Source organism: Oncorhynchus mykiss, chromosome 15 (genome assembly GCF_057628025.1).
Source record: "Oncorhynchus mykiss isolate SJ-2025 chromosome 15, ASM5762802v1, whole genome shotgun sequence".
Taxonomy (NCBI): domain Eukaryota; kingdom Metazoa; phylum Chordata; class Actinopteri; order Salmoniformes; family Salmonidae; genus Oncorhynchus; species Oncorhynchus mykiss.
The window spans coordinates 46,495,323-46,516,125 of record NC_143036.1 but is presented as its reverse complement, the minus strand read 5'-3'; the positions used below and the strand labels follow the sequence as shown (position 1 = coordinate 46,516,125).

Genomic DNA, 20,803 nt, shown 5'->3' with positions numbered 1-20,803 from the left:
ATCTGACAGTATTTTGCCAGACGGTAGCTAATATTGTTAACTTTGACTGTATTTTGTAGAACAGTCGCTAATGTTGCTAACTCTGACTGTATTTTGTAGCTAATATGGCCAATTCTGATTTACATTTTGTTGTATGTTACCTAATGTGGCTAACTCTGACTGTATTTTTTACGAAGGTAGCTAATATTTCCAACTATGGCTGTATTTTGTAGTACGTAGCTAATGTTGCTGACTCTGACTATTGTTGTATTATGGTAGCTTTTGTTGCTAACTCTTACTGTATTTTGTAGAATGGTAGCTAATATTGCTAACTCTGACTATATTTTGTAACTAATGTTGCTTGCTCTGACAATATTTTGTAGAACGGTAGCTAACTCTGACTGTACAGTATACTGACTGTAAATGCTACTGTATTACAGTGCCTACTAGCTAACTTAGTGTACTTACAGTGCTGGTCGCACCCCCACCACTAGTAGTACTCGGAGGGCGATGCGTTTGTGAAGATTCCAGTTCTCAACAGCGATGGCCACCAACAGACCACCGATGAACAGCATGTTAGAGTCCTTTAGGTACTGGACACACACCTGGAAAAGGTAACATGCACGCACACACAGGCACGCACGCACACACACACACACACACACACACACACACACACACACACACACACACACACACACACACACACACACACACATCAGCCCACTGACTAAAGCGTAGACATCAGGTTTCAGTCACTTGTATTGATTTGTTTGTGTAATGTTTGCGTACTGCTCCAGACTCCATGATGCCCATCATAGGGAAGAGGACAACAGGCAGTAGGGCTGTCACAGCCAGGGGCATACACTCTGTACACCAGTACAGTGCCATCAGGATGATAGCATAGCCACACTTAGCCTCCTGTACACAGACACAAATGGAGAAAAAGAGAGAGAGAGTGAGAGGAATAGGGGGGGGGTTAGAATACAAACTTGAAACAGAATATGGCCAGTTTCATTACACGTTAAACAACAATAGCAACTGCCTAGCTCTCCATTAGACCAGAAAGGGATAGATTTTCACTTGTGGGTTCTGGAATTGCTAAACTGACTGAATTAGAAAATGTATAGCACTACTACTGTTTCTCTGTATTAAGTCTCTCTCTTAAACATACATGCACATAATCTTAAACACACACACACACACACACACACACACACACACACACAACAGAGAAATAGTAAATAGCTGTAACCTTTGATCATAAAAACGAACATTCATCCATGCGCTTGTCTTTTATGACACACCGGAGGGAAAAATACAAACTCATTATTTAACCTCCCTGGCTGAAAACTTTCCATTGGTTTAGAACACATTGGTTTAGAACAGATAATCTTTTACAACAAACCAGGAGAGAGTTACAGTAGAAAGGAAACCGTGTGAAAGGTAATCATAGTAGTAGCTAGCTAGTTGACCTAAGGTCAGGAATTCAGCTTTGAACAGAGCTTTCCTTTATCCCTTGGTCTACCATGTAGCCTTGGGTTTGGGTTCTCTCTCACACATACACACACACACACACACACACACACACACACACACACACACACACACACACACACACACACACACACACACACGTTACCTTAGTACCATGGTCACCTCAGAGAGTCCAATGACCCAACACATCCATTACAATTTCATCATGTTATTGCTGTCAGCTGTACTCTTGTACAATTCCATTGACTGTGCTATTCAGTTTCAGGTTGTGTCAGTGTGCCACCGACAAAATGTGTATGGGCAGAATGCAATATACTGTATGTATTATGTATGTGGTGGTACAAGATGTGTATGACATGGGCAATGTCCACTGTATGTATTGTGTATTTGTTGAGTGTGAACAGTGCAGATCTGGGTTAAAATACTATTTAGGGTATTTCAATTACTTTCAAATACATTTTGACATAATTTTTCTTGAAAATACAAGTAGTTGAATATGATTGATTGATATGATTTATTTAAGTCTCTGAAAATCTACCGGTGCCCAGCCACATGGGCTTACAAGACACTACGAAACACAATACCATTTTCCTTGTACTGAAAGCCAAATAACATTTGACAAATTATATGCATATACAATAATTATGTACAGCTACCATCTAGCCACATTACACAAATAGTACATTTCTCCTCCTCCTCCTCCTTCTCCAGGCATTGTGAACAAACTGAGCAAACTAAACATAATGCAAGCCTCCTACTGAAGAGTTGATCTAGCTACAGCTATTCATTTGGTCTCGCAATCCAGGGTTTTATCAAGCCCTGCCCTGCTTAACTCTGATATTTGTCACTGACTACTACCAATGTGCTATCCTGAGAATGATTATTGAGAGATCTCTTAATAACTAAATATATTCACTGTTGTTTTTGAAGTCAATCCAACATTTAGGTTTAAAAGAACAAATTAAATGTAACCATACTTCATTAGTCACACAGTGATTTCGGAAAGTATTCAGACCCCTTGACCTTTTTCACAACTTGCGTTACAGACAATTCTAAAATGAATTAAATAAATAAAAAATAATCAGCAATCTACAAACAATACCCCATAATGACAAAGCGAAAACGTGTTTTTTAAAACAGAAATACCTTATTTACATAAGTATTCAGACCCTTTGCTGTGAGACTCGAAATTGAGCACAGGTGCATCCTGTTTCCATTGATCATCCTTGAGATGTTTATACAACTTGATTTGAGTCCACTTGATTGGACAGGATTAGCAAAGGCACACTCCTGTTCATATAAGGTCCCACAGTTGATAGTGCATGTCAGAGCAAACATCAACACATGAGGCCAAAGGAATTGTCTGTAGAGCTCCGAGACAGGATTGTGTCTAGGCACGGATCTGGGGAAGGGTACCAAAAAATATCTGCAGCATAGAAGGTCCCCAAGAACACAGTGGCCTCCAACATTCTTAAATGGAAAACGTTTGGAACCACCAAGACTCTTTCTAGAGCTGGCCACCTGGCCAAACTGAGCAATCATGGGGAGAAGGGCCTTGGTCAGGCAGGTGATCAGGAACCCGATGGTCACTCTGAAAGAGCTCCTGAGTTCCTCTGAGGAGATGAACCTTCCAGAAGGACAACCATCTCTGCAGCACTCCACCAATCAGGCCTTTATGGTAAAGTGGACAGACGGAAGCCAGTCCTCAGTAAAACTACACATGGCAACCCGCTTGGAGTTTGCCAAAAGGCACCTAAAGATTCTCAGATGAAACCAAGATTGCACTCTTTAGCCTGACTGCCAACCTTCACGTCTGGAGGAAACGTGGCACTATCCCTACGGTGAAGCATGGTGGTGACAGCATCATGCTGTGGGGATGTTTTTCACTGGGCAGGGACTGAGAGTCTAGTCAGGATTGAGACTGGGGCGAAGGTTCAGCTTCCAACAGGACTTGAATCCGATCGAACAGCTCTGAATATAGCTGTGCAGCAATGCTCCCCATCCAACCAGATAGAGCTTGAGAGAATCTGCACTGAGGAATGTAAGAAACTCTCCAAATACAGGTGTGCCAAGCCTGTAGCGTCATACCCAAGAAGACTCGATGGTCTAATCGCTGCTAAAGGGTCTGAGTAAAGGGTCTGAATACTTATGCATGAATACTTTCCGAAGGCACTGCATATCATCAATTATATTATTTAAGCCTATATACAGTTCCTTGCGAAAGTATTCGGCCCCCTTGAACCTTGCGACCTTTTGCCACATTTCAGGCTTCAAACATAAAGATATAAAACTGTATTTTTTGTGAAGAATCAACAACAAGTGGGACACAATCATGAAGTGGAACGACATTTATTGGATATTTCAAACTTTTTTAACAAATCAAAAACTGAAAAATTGGGCGTGCAAAATTATTCAGCCCCCTTAAGTTAATACTTTGTAGCGCCACCTTTTGCTGCGATTACAGCTGTAAGTCGCTTGGGGTATGTCTCTATCAGTTTTGCACATCGAGAGACTGACATTTTTTCCCATTCCTCCTTGCAAAACAGCTCGAGCTCAGTGAGGTTGGATGGAGAGCATTTGTGAACAGCAGTTTTCAGTTCTTTCCACAGATTCTCGATTGGATTCAGGTCTGGACTTTGACTTGGCCATTCTAACACCTGGATATGTTTATTTTTGAACCATTCCATTGTAGATTTTGCTTTATGTTTTGGATCATTGTCTTGTTGGAAGACAAATCTCCGTCCCAGTCTCAGGTCTTTTGCAGACTCCATCAGATTTTCTTCCAGAATGGTCCTGTATTTGGCTCCATCCATCTTCCCATCAATTTTAACCATCTTCCCTGTCCCTGCTGAAGAAAAGCAGGCCCAAACCATGATGCTGCCACCACCATGTTTGACAGTGGGGATGGTGTGTTCAGCTGTGTTGCTTTTACGCCAAACATAACGTTTTGCATTGTTGCCAAAAAGTTCAATTTTGGTCTCATCTGACTAGAGCACCTTCTTCCACATGTTTGGTGTGTCTCCCAGGTGGCTTGTGGCAAACTTTAAACCGCACTTTTTATGGATATCTTTAAGAAATGGCTTTCTTCTTGCCACTCTTCCATAAAGGCCAGATTTGTGCAATATACGACTGATTGTTGTCCTATGGACAGAGTCTCCCACCTCAGCTGTAGATCTCTGCAGTTCATCCAGAGTGATCATGGGCCTCTTGGCTGCATCTCTGATCAGTCTTGTCCTTGTATGAGCTGAAAGTTTAGAGGGACGGCCAGGTCTTGGTAGATTTGCAGTGGTCTGATACTCCTTCCATTTCAATATTATCGCTTGCACAGTGCTCCTTGGGATGTTTAAAGCTTGGGAAATATTTTTGTATCCAAATCCGGGTTTAAACTTCTTCACAACAGTATCTCGGACCTGCCTGGTGTGTTCCTTGTTCTTCATGATGCTCTCTTTTAACGGACCTCTGAAACTATCACAGTGCAGGTGCATTTATACAGAGACTTGATTACACACAGGTGGATTGTATTTATCATCATTAGTCATTTAGGTCAACATTGGATCATTCAGAGATCCTCACTGAACTTCTGGAGAGAGTTTGCTGCACTGAAAGTAAAGGGGCTGAATAATTTTGCACGCCCAATTTTTCAGTTTTTGATTTGTTAAAAAAGTTTGAAATATCCAATAAATGTCATTCCACTTCATGATTGTGTCCCACTTGTTGTTGATTCTTCACAAAAAAATACAGTTTTATATCTTTATGTTTGAAGCCTGAAATGTGTCAAAAGGTTGCAAAGTTCAAGGGGGCCGAATACTTTCGCAAGGCACCGTATCATTTGAAAAGTCACCAGCTGCTTTTGCTTCAATTCAACCCAGGGTTTAACAAAAAATGCACAATCAACTCAGCAGAAAAAGAAAAATACCTTTTTCAGGACTGTCTTTCAAAGATAATTAGTAAAAATCCAAATAACTTCACAGACCTTCATTGTAAAGGGTTTTTAACACTGTTTCCCATGCTTGTTCAATGAAACATAAACAATTAATGAACATGCACCTGTGGAATGGTTGTTAACAGCTTACAGACGGTAGGCAACTAAGGTCACAGTTATGAAAACTTAGGACACTAACGAGGCCTTTCTACTGACTCTGAAAAACACCAAAAGAAAGATGCCCAGGATCCCTGCTCATCTACGTGAACGTGCCTTGGGCATGCTGCAAGGAGGCATGAGGACAGCAGATGTGGCCATGGCAATAAATTGCAATGTCCGTATTGTGAGATGTCTAAGGCAGCGCTACACGGAGACAGGACAGACAGCTGATCAACCTCGCAGTGGCAGACCATGTATAACAACACCTGCACAGGATCGGTACATCCGAACATCACACCTGCAGGACAGACACAGGATGGCAACAATAACTGCCCGAGTTACACCAGGAACAATCCCTCCATCAGCGCTCAGACTGTCCGCAATAGGCTGAGAGAGGCTGGACTGAAGGCTTGTAGGCCTGTTGTAAGCAGGTCCTCACCAGACATGACCGGCAACAACGTTTCCTATGTGCACAAACCCACCGTCGTTGGACCAGACACGACTGGCAAAAAGTGCACTTCACTGACGAGTCACGGTTTTGTCTCACCAGGGGTGATGGTCGGATTTGTGTTTATCGTCGAAAGAATGAGCTTTACACCGAGGCCTGTACTTTGGAGTGGGATCGATTTGGAGGTGGAGGGTCCGTCATGGTCTGGGGTGTGTCACAGCATCATCGGACTGAGCTGTTGTCATTGCAGGCAATCTCAACACTGTGCGTTACGGGGAAGATATCCTCCTCCCTCATGTGGTACCCTTCCTGTAGGCTCATCCTGACATGACCCTGCAGCATGACAATGCCAACAGTCATACTGCTCGTTCTGTGCATGATTTCAGTGTTCTGTCATGGCCAGCGAAGAGCTCGGATCCCATTGAGCACCTCTGGGACCTGTTGGATCGGAGCGTGAGTGCTAGGGCCATTCCCACCAGAAATGTCCGGGAACTTGCAGGTGCCTTGGTGGAAGAGGGGTAACATCTCACAGCAAGAACTGGAAAATCTGGTGCAGTCCATGAGGAGGAGATGCACTGCAGTTCTTAGTGCATTTGGTGACCACACCAGATACTGACTGTTACTTTTGATTTTGACCCCCCTTTGTTCAGGGACACATTATTCAATTTCTGCTAGTCACATGTCTGTGGAACCTGTTCAGTTTCTGTCTCACTTGTTGAATCTTGTTATGTTTATACAAATATTTACACATGTTTCGTTTGCTGAAAATTAACACAGTTGACCTTTTTTTTTAGATTACATATAGGCCTAGGGTTTCAAGTTTTGGTTGATTTCAAATATATTCTTCAAGTTCATCATTAATATGTTGGACTCTTGTCTCCATCTCAACCAAAAATCTAAGTAAAAAAATAGGACTAAATTAAATCAAACCTTAAATGCACTTTACATGAAGTTTGATGTGATTATTGGTTGAGATGGAGTCGTAAATCCAACATATCAATTCTTAATTTGTAGACAAACTGAAATTGAAGCCAGACTAAGTCACCTGTACAAAATATACGTCTCCTTCAAATGTTGATATTTGGTTGAGTTGACTATCAAACACAATTCATCATTTTTATATATTACTTTTGTAATACAGTAAATAGCTAAAAGTTAATCTTACAAACTAATATAACAGTATTTATTTAACCTTAAAATGAGTAACGGCCAAAATTGAGGGTAGCCTATAGTAACTATGAATATAAATATCTTCTTATGTAATCATGGAGCGTTTGCATGTTCAAGATAACATGCAAAGATCACAGGTCGGTGGAGATCTTCACAATTGCTGTAATAATTTGTGTAGGATCTCGAACAGCATTGATTACTTGCACCATGTATTTTTAATGTAATCTCAACTGGATACCATGTCATTTGGTTTTGCTATTAGATGAAGCACAGTGATTAAACATCACGCTTTTGTATGAATAAAAAATATCTGACATTGTATTCCCATTTGAACTTTGTTTTGCTTTTAAATGGTTGAAAGTGCAGTAATAACACATTTAGATGACCACTAAACCAAAAATCAGACATTGTTTTTCCATTGTAATTTGCTTGGGGTTTTAGATGGTTGAAAGCATAGTGATAACACATCGGGAATTCAACAATTCTGGCTGTCTTTTTGAGTGAGTGAATAAAGGTTGAAATCTCATTGATCAATGTCTCAGCCAAATTTTACCCACATTGAAATGCCGTGGTATGTGTGCCCATTGGGAGTGTACATTCTAAGTTGAAGTTTAAACCTAATATCAGCTTCCCATTTTTCCTTGTGGATTAGAAAAAAATTAATCCTTGATTTGGGTTACACCACATGATAACTTGTTCCTGAATATTTATACTGAAAATCAGTTTCACAAAAAATAGATAACAATTCTCTAGTCCACGGATTGTTGTTATGAGTAAGGTCCCAGTCTAACACTTTTTTTGTGATTCTGTGTTCTGGCATATTTATCCGTCTGCGCCATAGACATACCATGTCACCTTTTTGCCTAACCACACATGGTTCCCAACCCATATCTCCACAGATGGCCAGGTTTGGAGTCAGTTCGCGCCCTACAAGAAAGCAGCGGATTTCTCTGTTTTGAACATTGTTACAATTAGTACGCACGTTGGATCCCTATACCCCAGCAGCATAGTCCATCACTGGAAAAACAAAGGGTTTATGCATCTGAGAATAAGCACACAGTAAAAACACAATTTTGTGTATTTAGAAATACACAAGCAAATTATTGGCAAATTATTGCCATGTATTTGCCAATATTAATGTTTAAATACTCCCATGCATTTGAACCCGTGTCTGTTTGGTATTTCAAATATTGTATTTGGAAATAAGTATTTGAAAATAGTTCAAAAGAGTATAGTAAATTATTTTAAAATACTTAAAAATACTTCCAACAGAAGTAGTTCAGGGATTCTTGAAAGTCTGGAAAAAGTATTTTTTATAGGTGAAAAAAGTGTTTTGTTATTTGAGCTTACCTTTAGGGGGAATTTTTTGAAGGTGAAAGATTTGCTTTTGGTATTTTCTACATATTTTCAATATTATTCATATCCATGTCGGCTCCATGCCCAGAAATGCCCATGTCCGGAGTAAAGGATCCCAATTTCAAGCGCTCCCCCAAAAAGTTTTTACTGTTTTAAAAACTGTGATTCCTGAAAAATGTGTCCAGAGATTTGGTCAACTCAGTCAAATTTGTCTACAATCCTAAATTAATCAGGAATGTGGAGGGAGCTACATTATTCATGAGCAGGACCCCTTATTCATGTCCTCATTACATGTAGTGCAACACAACCTCATGGTCTGTAAAGTTATCTTTTTTTTGATTGATTTAAACAAACAATATTGAAATTACCATAAATGGTCAACTCCATCTCCCTGATAGATTAAGATAGGATGTACACTTTTTTGTTTATTTTAATTAGGTTTTAGAGTCATAAAGGCAACGAAGGGAGAGTGTGAGAGAGAGAGAGAGAGAGAGAGAGAGAGAGAGAGAGAGAGAGAGACACACACAGCTGCATGTGAGCTCTCACATTTTTTTATAAGAAGATAGATTTAGAGTTAGGTAAACTTGCATTTTTCGGGTAGGGACATATACAGGATGCTACCCTCCACAGCTTAACCTTTAGTCCCCTTTCAAAACCCCAAACCTAAAACCACATTTTTGGACAAAATTACCTTTATGTAACGATTCTCGTTGGTGGAAGAAGGAGTAGACCAAAGCGCAGTGTAGTACGTGTTCATGATGCCTTTAATAAACTGAACACTAAATACAAAACATAGAATACCCACCGCAACTCACGCCCTGACCAAACCAAAATAGAGACATAAAAAAGGAACTAAGGTCAGCACGTGACACTTTAAGGATTACTACTATCAAGGATTCTTTCTTCCAAGCTAACAAACAGCAGAAACCTGAGGACACCACCCAACCTGTGACAGACGAGATACAACTTCTATTAGCACTGAGGTGTGAAAAGAGAGAGGTGTCGAAGCCTTTGAGCCCAACAAATGGCAGGAGTCTCTCACAGCCTTCCACACCCAAATCCGAAGGCCTTTGAAGCAACCTCCCACTGTTAAAAGACCATTCAGTGGCATTTTCTTCAAGAAATCTGCCTCCAGATATAAAAGCTTCTCCCAAGTGGGTGTGACACCTACTCCCATTACCTGCTGCACTGCTGCTTGGATTCCGCCTGGTGATCTGTTCTCCGTCTGCACTGTTGACTCTGGACTTACAATGGCTAGCCCCAAGTCGTTATTTTTTTTCTTGTGCATTTTCCTATTTTGCTATTTGCCTCATGACTCCTGCATGCTTTGTTGACTATGAACGTGCTTGTTTACCCAACCGTGGGATAGACTATGTTTGTTCCCACACTCGGGACTCTGACTCTATTGGTTACACAGACTTTTGGCCTCCCATCCTATTCTAACCACCTCTCGCCAGCTTGATATTCATGTTACCTGATGAAATTTCTGTACAATATGATCTTGTTGCCATCTAGTGCACATTCAAATGTCATACATCAGCACTGCAGAGCTCTCCCTGTCCTTGATTGTATTACTGCTGATGATATCTAGAAATGTACATGTATACCCTGGCCCATTTACTGTTGCTAGCCCCAATTCTGACCCCAATTGTGCTCTGATATCTGCTTCACTGATTTCTGCTCTCGTAAAAGCCTGGGTTTTCTGCACATTAACACGAGAAGCTTATTACCTAAAATGGATCAATTGAAAGCGTGGGTTCACAGTTACAATCCAGATGTGTTGGTCATTACTGAGACGTGGTTGAGGAACTGTTTTGAATACTGATGTTAACCTTTCTGGTTGTAACCTTTTTTAGCAAGACAGACCTTTCAAAGGTGGTGGAGTGGCAATCTTTATCAAGGATCACCTTCAGTGCTCGGTTGTCTCCACCAACTCTGTCCCCAAACAATTTGATGTGCTGGTTTTAAGCATTACACATTCAAATAGCTCTTTGTTGACTGTTGCTTGTCCTCCATCAGCAACCAGCCTGTACCCTACCTGCCCTAAGCTATCTCCTGGCCCCTTACACTAAGTCTGAATTTGTCCTCCTAAGTGACCTAAACTGGGACATGCTTAAAACACCTGACCAAGTCCTAAAGCAATGGGACTCCCTAAATCTTACTACCAATCCCACAAGGTATGACTCCAAACACCTAGAAACGCTACTCTCCTCAATATTATCCTCACAAATAAACCTGATAGGTATCAGTCTGGTGTTTTCTGTAATGACCTTAGTGATCACTGTGTTACAGCCTGTGTTCGTAATTGCTGCTCAGTGAAACGACCTGTCCTGATTTGTCATACACGCTTGCAAAACAACTTTAATGGGCAAGCGTTCCTTCGTGACCTGGCCTCTGAAAATTGGTATAGAATCAGCTTGATCCCTTGTGTTGAAGACACTTGGACCTTCTTTTTTTATATTTTCAGTGGTACTGTTAACAAACACACCCCCATAAATAAAATGAGAAATAGAAACAGAAACACGCCCAATTTTTCAGTTTTTGATTTGTTAAAAAAGTTTGAAATATCCAATAAATGTCGTTCCACTTCATGATTGTGTCCCACTTGTTGTTGATTCTTCACAAAAAAATACAGTTTTATATCTTTATGTTTGAATCCTGAAATGTGGCAAAAGGTCGCAAAGTTCAAGGGGCCGAATACTTTCGCAAGGCACTGTATATAAAAGCCCCTTGGATATTCTCACAGATATATTATTTACCCTGTTATTAGCAGGACAATACATATCCACATCGATGGGGCAGTAGCGCAGAAGGTGGAAAGTTTTAAGTTCCTCGGCATACACAACACGGACAAACTGAAATGGCCCACCCACACAGACAGCGTGGTGAAGAAGGCGCAGCAGCGCCTCTTCAACCTCAGGAGACTGGAGAAATTTGGCTTGTCACCAAAAGCACACACAAACATTTCAGATGCACAATCGAGAGCACCCTGTCGGGCTATATTACAGCCTGGTATGGCACCTGCTCCGCCCACAACCGTAAGGCTCTCCAGAAGGTAGTGATGTCTGCACAACGCATCAAGGGGACAAACTACCTGCCCTCTAGGACACCTACACCACCCGATGTCACAGAAAGGCCATAAAGATCATCAAGGACAACAACCACCTGAGCCACTGCCTGTTCACCCCGCTATCATCCAGAAGGCGAGGTCAGTACAGGTGCATCAAAGCTGGGACTGAGAGACTGAAAAACAGCTTCTATCTCAAGGCCATCAGACTGTTAAACAGCCACCACTAACATTGAGTTTGTCTGTTATTATAAACTGGCTACCAACATAATTAGAACAATAAACAAGTACTGTTGCATCATACCCATGGTATATTGTCTGATAAAACTGGCTTTCAGCCAATGAGCATCCAGGATAATTTCTTTATACAGCAGTACTGACAATTTCCATGAACAATAAAGCATATCCCATCTTATTGCCTTATTATCCCCCTATCTATTCACATGTAACCGCCTAAGGACATGCTTTGTGTTCAGTAGGCATGAAGTAAGAGAAAACAGTTTGAAACAGATGAGATATGTTACTAAATGGCCTGAACCTGACCAATAATAACACTAATTTGATTTAATTGTTCTGTTTCAAAATCTTTCAACATGTTTTTCAATCTTGTGCATACTGAACATGAGCCTGCGATCACAGTTTTATTTGTTTATGTTTGATTCTCTTCCAGGCAAACTAGCATGGTGAGGAATATTTGGTAGACCCTAGATGTCACACCTTGACCATAGAGAGACTTTTTATTCTCTATTTTGGTTAGGTCGGGGTGTGACTACGGTGAATAATCTAGGTTGTTTTAATTCTATGTTGGCCTGGTATGGTTCCCAATCAGAGGCAGCTGTTTATCTTTGTCTCTGATTGGGGATCATATTTAGGCAGCCATTTCCCCACTGTGTTTGTGGGATCTTGTTTCTGTGTAGTTGCCTGTGAGAACTCCATAGCTTCACGTATCGTTTGCTTTTTTTCTATTGTTTTGCGCGTTTCAAGAATAAAAAGATGTGGAACCCATATCACACTGCGCCTCGGTCCAAATGTTATTTCGACAATATATATTTTTATATTTAATGTATATCTACTAGTATCTGCTGTTATCTAACAATGAACCTTGGTATTTTGGAGCCTTGCTCCTCACAGTGTTTTGCACTTGATGACATCAACATGTTCCCTCCTCAGAACTGCTGGCTCATTCTGATTTAGGACCTCTTTCTCTTCATTATGGATACCAATCAACATCCCTCTAACCAGGCAAGCTCCTCTGTGTTTACATCACTAAGGATTTAACATGGTCCACACACAAATGCACCATTGAGAGCATTTAAAACTTCTTATGGCTGGGGGTGCTATTTCACGTTCGGATGAAAAGCGTGCCCAGAGTAAACTGCTTGCTACTCAGGCCCAGAAGCTAAGATATGCATATTAGTAGTAGATTTGGATGGAAAACACTCTGAAGTTTCTAACAGTGCTTGAATGATGTCTGTGAGTATAACAGAACTAATATGGCAGGTGAAAACCTGAGAAAAATCCAACCCGGAAGTAGGAAATCTGTGGCTTGTACTTTTTCAAGTCATTGCCTATCCAATATATAGTGTAAAATTTGGTCAAATTGCACTTCCTAAGGCTTCCACTAGATGTCAACAGTCTTTAGAATTTTGTTTCATGCTTCGACTGTGAAGGGGGAGCGAATAAGAGCTGTTTGTATCAGGGGTCTGGCTGAAAGCCATTAGTTTAGTCACATGCGCGAGCTCTGTGAGCACGAGCTCTGTTCCTTCTCATTTCTAAAGACAAAGGAATTGTCCGGTTGAAACATTATTGAAGATTTATGATAAAAACATCCTAAAGATTGAATCTATACGTCGTTTGACATGTTTCTACGAACTGTAATATAACTTTTTTGACTTTTCGTCTGGACTTAGTGCTCGCGCCTTGTGCATTTGATTTACTGGACTAAAAGGAGATATTTGGACATACATTATGGAGTTTATCGAACAAAACAAACATTTATTGTGGAACTGGGATTCCTGGGAGTGCATTCCGATGAAGATCTTCAAAGGTAAGTGAATATTTATAATGCTGTTTCTGACTTTTGTTGACTCCACAACATGGCGAGTATCTGTTTGATGGCTGAGCGCTGTACTCAGATTATCACATGGTGTGCTTTTGCCATAAAGCTTTTTTGAAGTATATCTTTAATTCTCTGCATAACACTTGTATCTTTCATCAATGTTTATGATGAGTATTTCTGTAAATTGATGTGGCTCTCTGCAAAATCACCATATGTTTTGGAGGCAAAACATTACTGAACATAACACGCCAATGTAAACTGAGATTTTTGGATATAAATATGAACTTTATCGAACAAAACATACATGTATTGTGTAACATGAAGTCCTAGGAGTGATCATCAAAGGTTAGTGATTAATGTTATCTCTATTTCTGCTTTTTGTGACTCCTCTCTTTGGCTGGAAAATGGCTGTGTTTATCTGTGACTAGGCGCTGACCTAACATAATCGCATGGTATGCTTTCGTCGTAAACCCTTTTTAAATCAGACACTGTGGTGGGATTAACAACAAGTTTATCTTTAAAATGGTGTATAATACTTGTATGTTTGAGAAATGTTAATAATGAGATTTCTGTTGTTTGCCCTGCACTTTCACAATCCCGTTAACGGGATTACATCCGTAAGAAGTTAACCTCTTGAACCTATAGGGGCGCTGTGTCATTATTGGATAAAAAGACGTGCCCGTTTTAAGCGCAATATTTTGTCACGAAAAGATGCTTGACTATGCATGGAATTGACAGCCTTGGAAAGACACAACTCTGACGTCTCCAAAACTGCAAAGATATTATCTGTGCGTGCCCCAGAACTAATGCAACAGGCGAAACCAAGATGATGTTTCATACAGGAAATGCCGCGGATTCTGAAGGCGCTGTGTTCCAATGTCTCCTTATATGGCTGTGAATGCGCCAGGAATGAGCCTGCGCTTTCTGTATATTCCCTGAGGTGTCTGCAGCATTGTGACGTGTTTGTAGGCATATCATTGGAAGATTGACCATAAGAGACTACATTTACCTGGTGTCCCGCCCGGTGTCCTGTGTGCGTAATCAGTAAGTCCATGCGCGTTCCATTTCTTCAGAATTGAAAGTAAACTGCCACGATGGATTTTATCGTCGATAGATATGTGAAAAACACCTTGAGGATTGATTCTAAACATTGTTTGCCATGTTTCTGTCGATATTATGGAGTTAATTTTGAAAAAAGTTTGCGTTTTAATGATTTTAATGATTTTTTTTTTTTTTTTTTTCCTTACCCAAACGTGATGAACAAAACGGAGTGATTAGTCGACACAAATAATATTTTTTGTAAAAACGGAACATTTGCTATCTAACAGAGTCTCCTCATTGAAAACATCTGAAGTTCTTCAAAGGTAAATTATTTTATTTGAATGCTTTTATGTTTTTTTGTGGAAAATGTTGCATGCTGAATGCTAGGCTTAATGCAATGCTAGGCTATCAATACTCTTACACAAATGCTTGTTTAGCTATGGTTCAAAAGCATATTTTGAAAATCTGAGATGACAGTGTTGTTAACAAAAGGCTAAGCTTGAGAGCAAATAGATTAATTTCATTTCATTAGCCATTTTCATGAATAGTTAACGTTGTGTTATGCTAATGAGCTTGCTGATAGATTTACACAATCCTGGATACAGTGGTTTTTTCGTAGCTAAACGTGACGCAGAAAACGGAGCGATTTGTCCTAAACAAATAATCTTTCAGGAAAAACTGAACATTTGCTATCTGAGAGTCTCCTCATTGAAAACATCTGAAGTTCTTCAAAGGTAAATGATTTTATTTGAATGCTTTTCTGTTTTTTTGTGTAAATGTTGCCAGCTGAATGCTAACGCTAAATGCTACGCTAAATGCTACGTTAGCCATCAATACTGTTACACAAATGCTTGTTTTGCAATGGGTGAGAAGCATATTTTGAAAATCTGAGATGACAGTGTTGTTAACAAAAGGCTAAGCTTGAGAGCTAGCATATTTATTTCATTTCCTTTGCGATTTTCATGAATAGTTAACGTTGCGTTATGGTAATGAGCTTGAGTCTGTATTCACGATCCCGGATCCGGGATGGGGAGATCAGAAAGGTTAACTGGCCGCATCACCACTTGGTACAGCAACTGTTTGGCTTCTGACCACAAGCCGCTACAGAGGGAAGGGCCACTGCCATCCAGGAACTCTATACCAGGCGGTGTCAGAGGAATGCCTAAAAATGGTCAAAGTCTCGAGCCACAAAGTCATACTGCTCTCTCTGCTACCCCATGGCAAGCGGTACTAACGCACCAAGTCTGGAACCAACAGGACCCTGAACAGCTTCTACCCCCAAGCCATAAGACTGATAAATAGTTAACCAAATAGCTTCCTGGACTATCTGCATTGACCCCTTCTGCACTCTTTTCACTCATTACATACCCTACTGCTACCGCTTATTGTCGATCCTGTTGACAATTTTTTCCCATTCCTCCTTGCAAAACAGCTCGAGCTCAGTGAGGTTGGATGGAGGGCATTTGTGAACAGCAGTTTTCAGTTCTTTCCACAGATTCTCGATTGGATTCAGGTCTGAACTTTGACTTGGCCATTCTAACACCTGGATATGTTTATTTTTGAACCATTCCATTGTAGATTTTGCTTTATGTTTTGGATCATTGTCTTGTTGGAAGACAAATCTCCGTCCCAGTCTCAGGTCTTTTGCAGACTCCATCAGGTTTTCTTCCGAATGGTCCTGTATTTGGCTCCATCCATCTTCCCATCAATTTTAACCATCTTCCCTGTCCCTGCTGAAGAAAAGCAGGCCCAAACCATGATGCTGCCACCACCATGTTCGACAGTGGGAATGGTGTGTTCAGGGTGATGGGCTGTGTTGCTTTTCCGCCAAACATAACGTTTTGCATTGTTGCCAAAAAGTTCAATTTTGGTTTCATCTGACCAGAGCACCTTCTTCCACATGTTTGGTGTGTCTCCCAGGTGGCTTGTGGCAAACTTTAAACGACACTTTTTATGGATATCTTTAAGAAATGGCTTTCTTCTTGCCACTCTTCCATAAAGGCCAGATTTGTGCAATATACAACTGATTGTTGTCCTATGGACAGAGTCTCCCACCTCAGCTGTAGATCTCTGCAGTTCATCCAGAGTGATCATGGGCTTCTTGGCTGCATCTCTGATCAGTCTTCTCCTTGTATGAGCTGAAAGTTTAGAGGGACGGCCAGGTCTTGGTAGATTTGCAGTGGTCTGATACTCCTTCCATTTCAATATTATCGCTTGCACAGTGCTCCTTGGGATGTTTAAAGCTTGGGAAATCTTTTTGTATCCAAATCCGGCTTTAAACTTCGTCACAACAGTATCTCGGACCTGCCGGGTGTGTTCCTGGTTCTTCATGATGCTCTCTGCGCTTTTGACGGACCTCTGAGACTATCACAGTGCAGGTGCATTTATACGGAGACTTGATTACACACAGGTGGATTGTATTTATCATCATTAGTCATTTAGGTCAACATTGGATCATTCAGAGATCCTCACTGAACTTCTGGAGAGAGTTTGCTGCACTGAAAGTAAAGGGGCTGAATAATTTTGCACGCCCAATTTTTCAGTTTTTGATTTGTTAAAAAAGTTTGAAATATCCAATAAATGTCGTTCCACTTCATGATTGTGTCCCACTTGTTGTTGATTCTTCACAAAAAAATACAGTTTTATATCTTTATGTTTGAAGCCTGAAATGTGGCAAAAGGTCGCAAAGTTCAAGGGGGCCGAATACTTTCGCAAAGCACTGTATATGTACATATCTACCTCATACCCCTGCACATCAACTCAGTAGTGATAGACTGTGTATATAGCCAAATTATTGTTACTCATTGTGAATTTTCTATTGTTTTTCTGTTTTCTCTCTGCATTGTTGGGAAGGGCCCGTAAGTAAGCATTTCACTGTTAGTCCACACCTGTTGATTACGAGGCATGTGACAAATAACACTTGATTTGAAAATACTTTTTAATAAGGATGTAAATGCTAGCAACACACACACACACACACACACACACACACACACACACACACACACACACACACACACACACACACACACACACACACACACACACACACACACACACACACACTTACTGGTGTGGGGATGAGCAGAGGCAGAGGCAGTAGGAGAAGTGGGGTGAGGAGGATAATGAGGTAGTTCCTATGGCTCCACATCCAGCTACACCCAACCATGGCTCTCCAACAGACAGGTAACCCAGAGACAGAAACACACCTGGACCACAGGTAACCTAGCGTTAACTTACTACTAACCTACAGGTAATACGAAAAACTGTTTGGTCAGGTATACACCTGGGCACCAGATAGCTCAACCTTCAGGGAACCAAAATGTAACCCGGAAAGCAGTGAACAGAAAGGTACATCTGCACTCCTGGCTGAGCTACAGGTCAAATACAGGTAAGCCTCAGGTTAGCTACTGGTAAGGTAGTGGGAAAGGTGTGCTCCAGGCTGACAGCGTAGCAGGAAATGTGCCTATTAAGACTGTCATTTACTGTTTATATCACAGAGAAAGTATTAAACATTAACTCAACCACAAGGGAGGGTGATCATAGAGAGTGAGGGAGAGAGATAGGAAAAGGAGAAAGAGGGAGGGAAGGGTAAAGGATAGGAGAAGTGAGGGAGGGAGAAAGAGAGAGTGATCACCAAACTATAGAGGATTGATTTACCAGACAATAAAGTTATTTCAACTTTATCTAAATGTCCAATTCCAATGATTTATCACACACACTATTATTGGAAGTTACTTGAAACCCCTTTTCATCTCTTGACGTGGTGATAAGCAAGTGGGTTTACTCTGGCGCACACACACACACACACACACACACACACACACACACACACACACACACACAAACACAAACACACACACACACACACACACACACACACACACACACACACACACACACACACACACACACACAGTGCCTTTGGAAAGTATTCAGACCCCTTGACTTTTTGCACAATTTGTTAGGTTACAGCCTTATTCTAAAATTGATTAAATCTTTTTTATCTTCGGCAATCTACACGCAATAACCTATAATGTCAAAGCAAAAACAGGTTTTTAGACATTTTTGCTGATTTATTAAAAGTAAAAAAAGAAATATCACATTTACAGAAATATTCAGACCTTTTACTCAGTACTTCGTTAAAGCACCTTTGGCAGCGATTACAGCCTCGAGTCTTCTTGGGTGTGACGCTACAAGCTTGGTACACCTGTATTTGTGGAGTTTCTCCCAATCTTCTCTACATATCCTCCCTCTCAAGCTCTCAATTGCTGACCCTTATTTAAAGCCCTTGGTGAATACCTTTTTCCCTATTCTACTCGAATGCGTGTTTTGGATTGTAGTACTTAAAAAAAAAAAAGAGAACAAACAAATGAATGATTTTTAAGCTATTGTCACAGTTAATTAATAATAATAATAAAAAATATATACAATTATTTAACCTTTATTTTCTTATTTACAATGGCGGCCTACCGTCATGATCCAAATACACACAATGATCCAATTATACATTTCTTGTCTCTGTAGTTGTGTTTGCTGTGGGATCTTAGAACTCTGCTTTTGACATATACAGCACAATATTGTAATACGATCCAATGATGTCAACAGAGTGGTATTCCAACCATTTTATCAGTATTCTGTGGAATGTCCCCCAAACTGGTCTCTTTCACATAATCAGTTGATTTAATATGTTATAACTGTTTTGTAATACAAAGGCAGACAAATTGGCAGACATATTAGATATTATGACATTTATTTGACCATTATGGTTTGGAAATAATTAAATTGTTACCATTTGAATTTGACCAAAGAAACAACCTTACGATTTGACTTTGGACGATGCAGTGAAAACACAGTGTAAACAGTGTAAATCTATTTGTCTGAGAACACACAGACACTGTGAATTCGTAAGAACTGTAAGAACAGTACGTGCTAATCCACTTATTAAGAAACCAATACTAATGTTCCTGCTTTAAGATCATAAATCCTTACATACTGTAAGAACACTGTGTCCCTTTCTTCTCTCAACAACTTCAATGAAGTTGTAAACTACAGCGCCAAAGCTGTAAAAAGATTAAATGCTTACACTCCCACAATTACAGAACGCTTGACCAATTGTGAAAACATAATGAGGAATAATTCTAGCCCCTTTGGCACTAAATACCATATCGTGTAATATTACACTATATATACACAAAAGTATGTGGACAACCCTTCAAATTAGTGGATTTGGCTATTTTAGCCGAATTTTATATACCTTTGATGACAGGTATATAAAATCGAGCACACAGCCATGACATCTCCATAGACAAACACCTGCACTAGAATGGTCTTAAGAAGAGCTCAGTGACTTTCAATGTGGTATCGTCATAGGATGCCACCTTTCCAACAAGTCAGTTTGTCAAATTTCTGCCGTTATTGTGAAATGGAAACATCTATGAGGAACAACGTTTCAGTCGTGAAGATAAAAGATAGAACAGCACACTCCGGGCGGTCTGTGGATATTTGTAAACAACAGCTAGTGCACGAAATCTAAGGAAGTCTATAGTATCTTGTGATAAAATACAGACCACACAATTTACCAAGATAATTTTCAGCTATACTTTTCATGGCTGTTTATTTACCACCACAGATGGATGCTGGCACTAAGACCGCACTCAGTCAGCTGTATAAGCAAATAAGCAATCAGGAAACCGCTCACCTAGGTGCGGCGTTCCTAGTGGCTGGAGACTTTAATGCAGGGAAACTTAAATCAGTTCTAGCTAATTTCTATCAACAGGTTAAATGTGCAACCTGAGGGGAAAGAAATCTAGATCACCTGTATTCCACACACAGAGACACGTAAAAAGCTCTCCCTCGCCCTCCATCTGGTAAATCCAACCACAATTCTATCCTCCTGATTCCTGCTTACAAGCAAAAATTAAAGCAGGAAGCACCAGTGACTCAGTCTATAAAAAATTGGTCAGGTATGCATATGCTAAACTATATGACTGTTTTACTATCACAGACTGGAACATGTTCCGGGATTCTTCCGATGGCATTGAGGAGCACACCACATCAGTCACTGGCTTTATCAATAAGTGCCTCGAAGACGTCGTCCCCACA

General features: G+C 40.4%; 1 protein-coding gene and 2 long non-coding RNA genes across 5 annotated transcripts in view; 1 reads left to right on the top strand and 2 right to left on the bottom strand.

Annotated features, from left to right (window-relative positions):
* Positions 1 to 18,166, bottom strand: part of LOC110490102 (solute carrier family 13 member 2) — a 68,841-nt gene extending 50,675 nt beyond the window's left edge. Inside the window, exons 1-3 of one of the 2 annotated variants that reach the window (XM_036944400.2) lie at positions 17,769 to 18,166; positions 772 to 900; positions 448 to 584 (exon numbers count right to left, since the gene is read on the bottom strand). In XM_036944400.2, the coding sequence (XP_036800295.2) occupies positions 448 to 584; positions 772 to 900; positions 17,769 to 17,867 (365 nt within the window). In that variant the 5' untranslated portion in view covers positions 17,868 to 18,166. Of the gene's footprint in view, positions 1 to 447; positions 585 to 771; positions 901 to 9,711; positions 15,378 to 17,768 lie in introns of those variants that run through there. The other variant, XM_036944399.2, reaches the window with a different exon arrangement.
* Positions 1 to 20,803, bottom strand: part of LOC149977928 (uncharacterized) — a 222,036-nt gene that overhangs the window by 117,146 nt on the left and 84,087 nt on the right. The window lies entirely within an intron of this gene.
* On the top strand, positions 14,904 to 15,722 carry LOC149977929 (uncharacterized). Its single transcript, XR_016486704.1, has 2 exons — positions 14,904 to 15,021; positions 15,371 to 15,722. It is a non-coding gene; the product is annotated as an uncharacterized LOC149977929 (long non-coding RNA).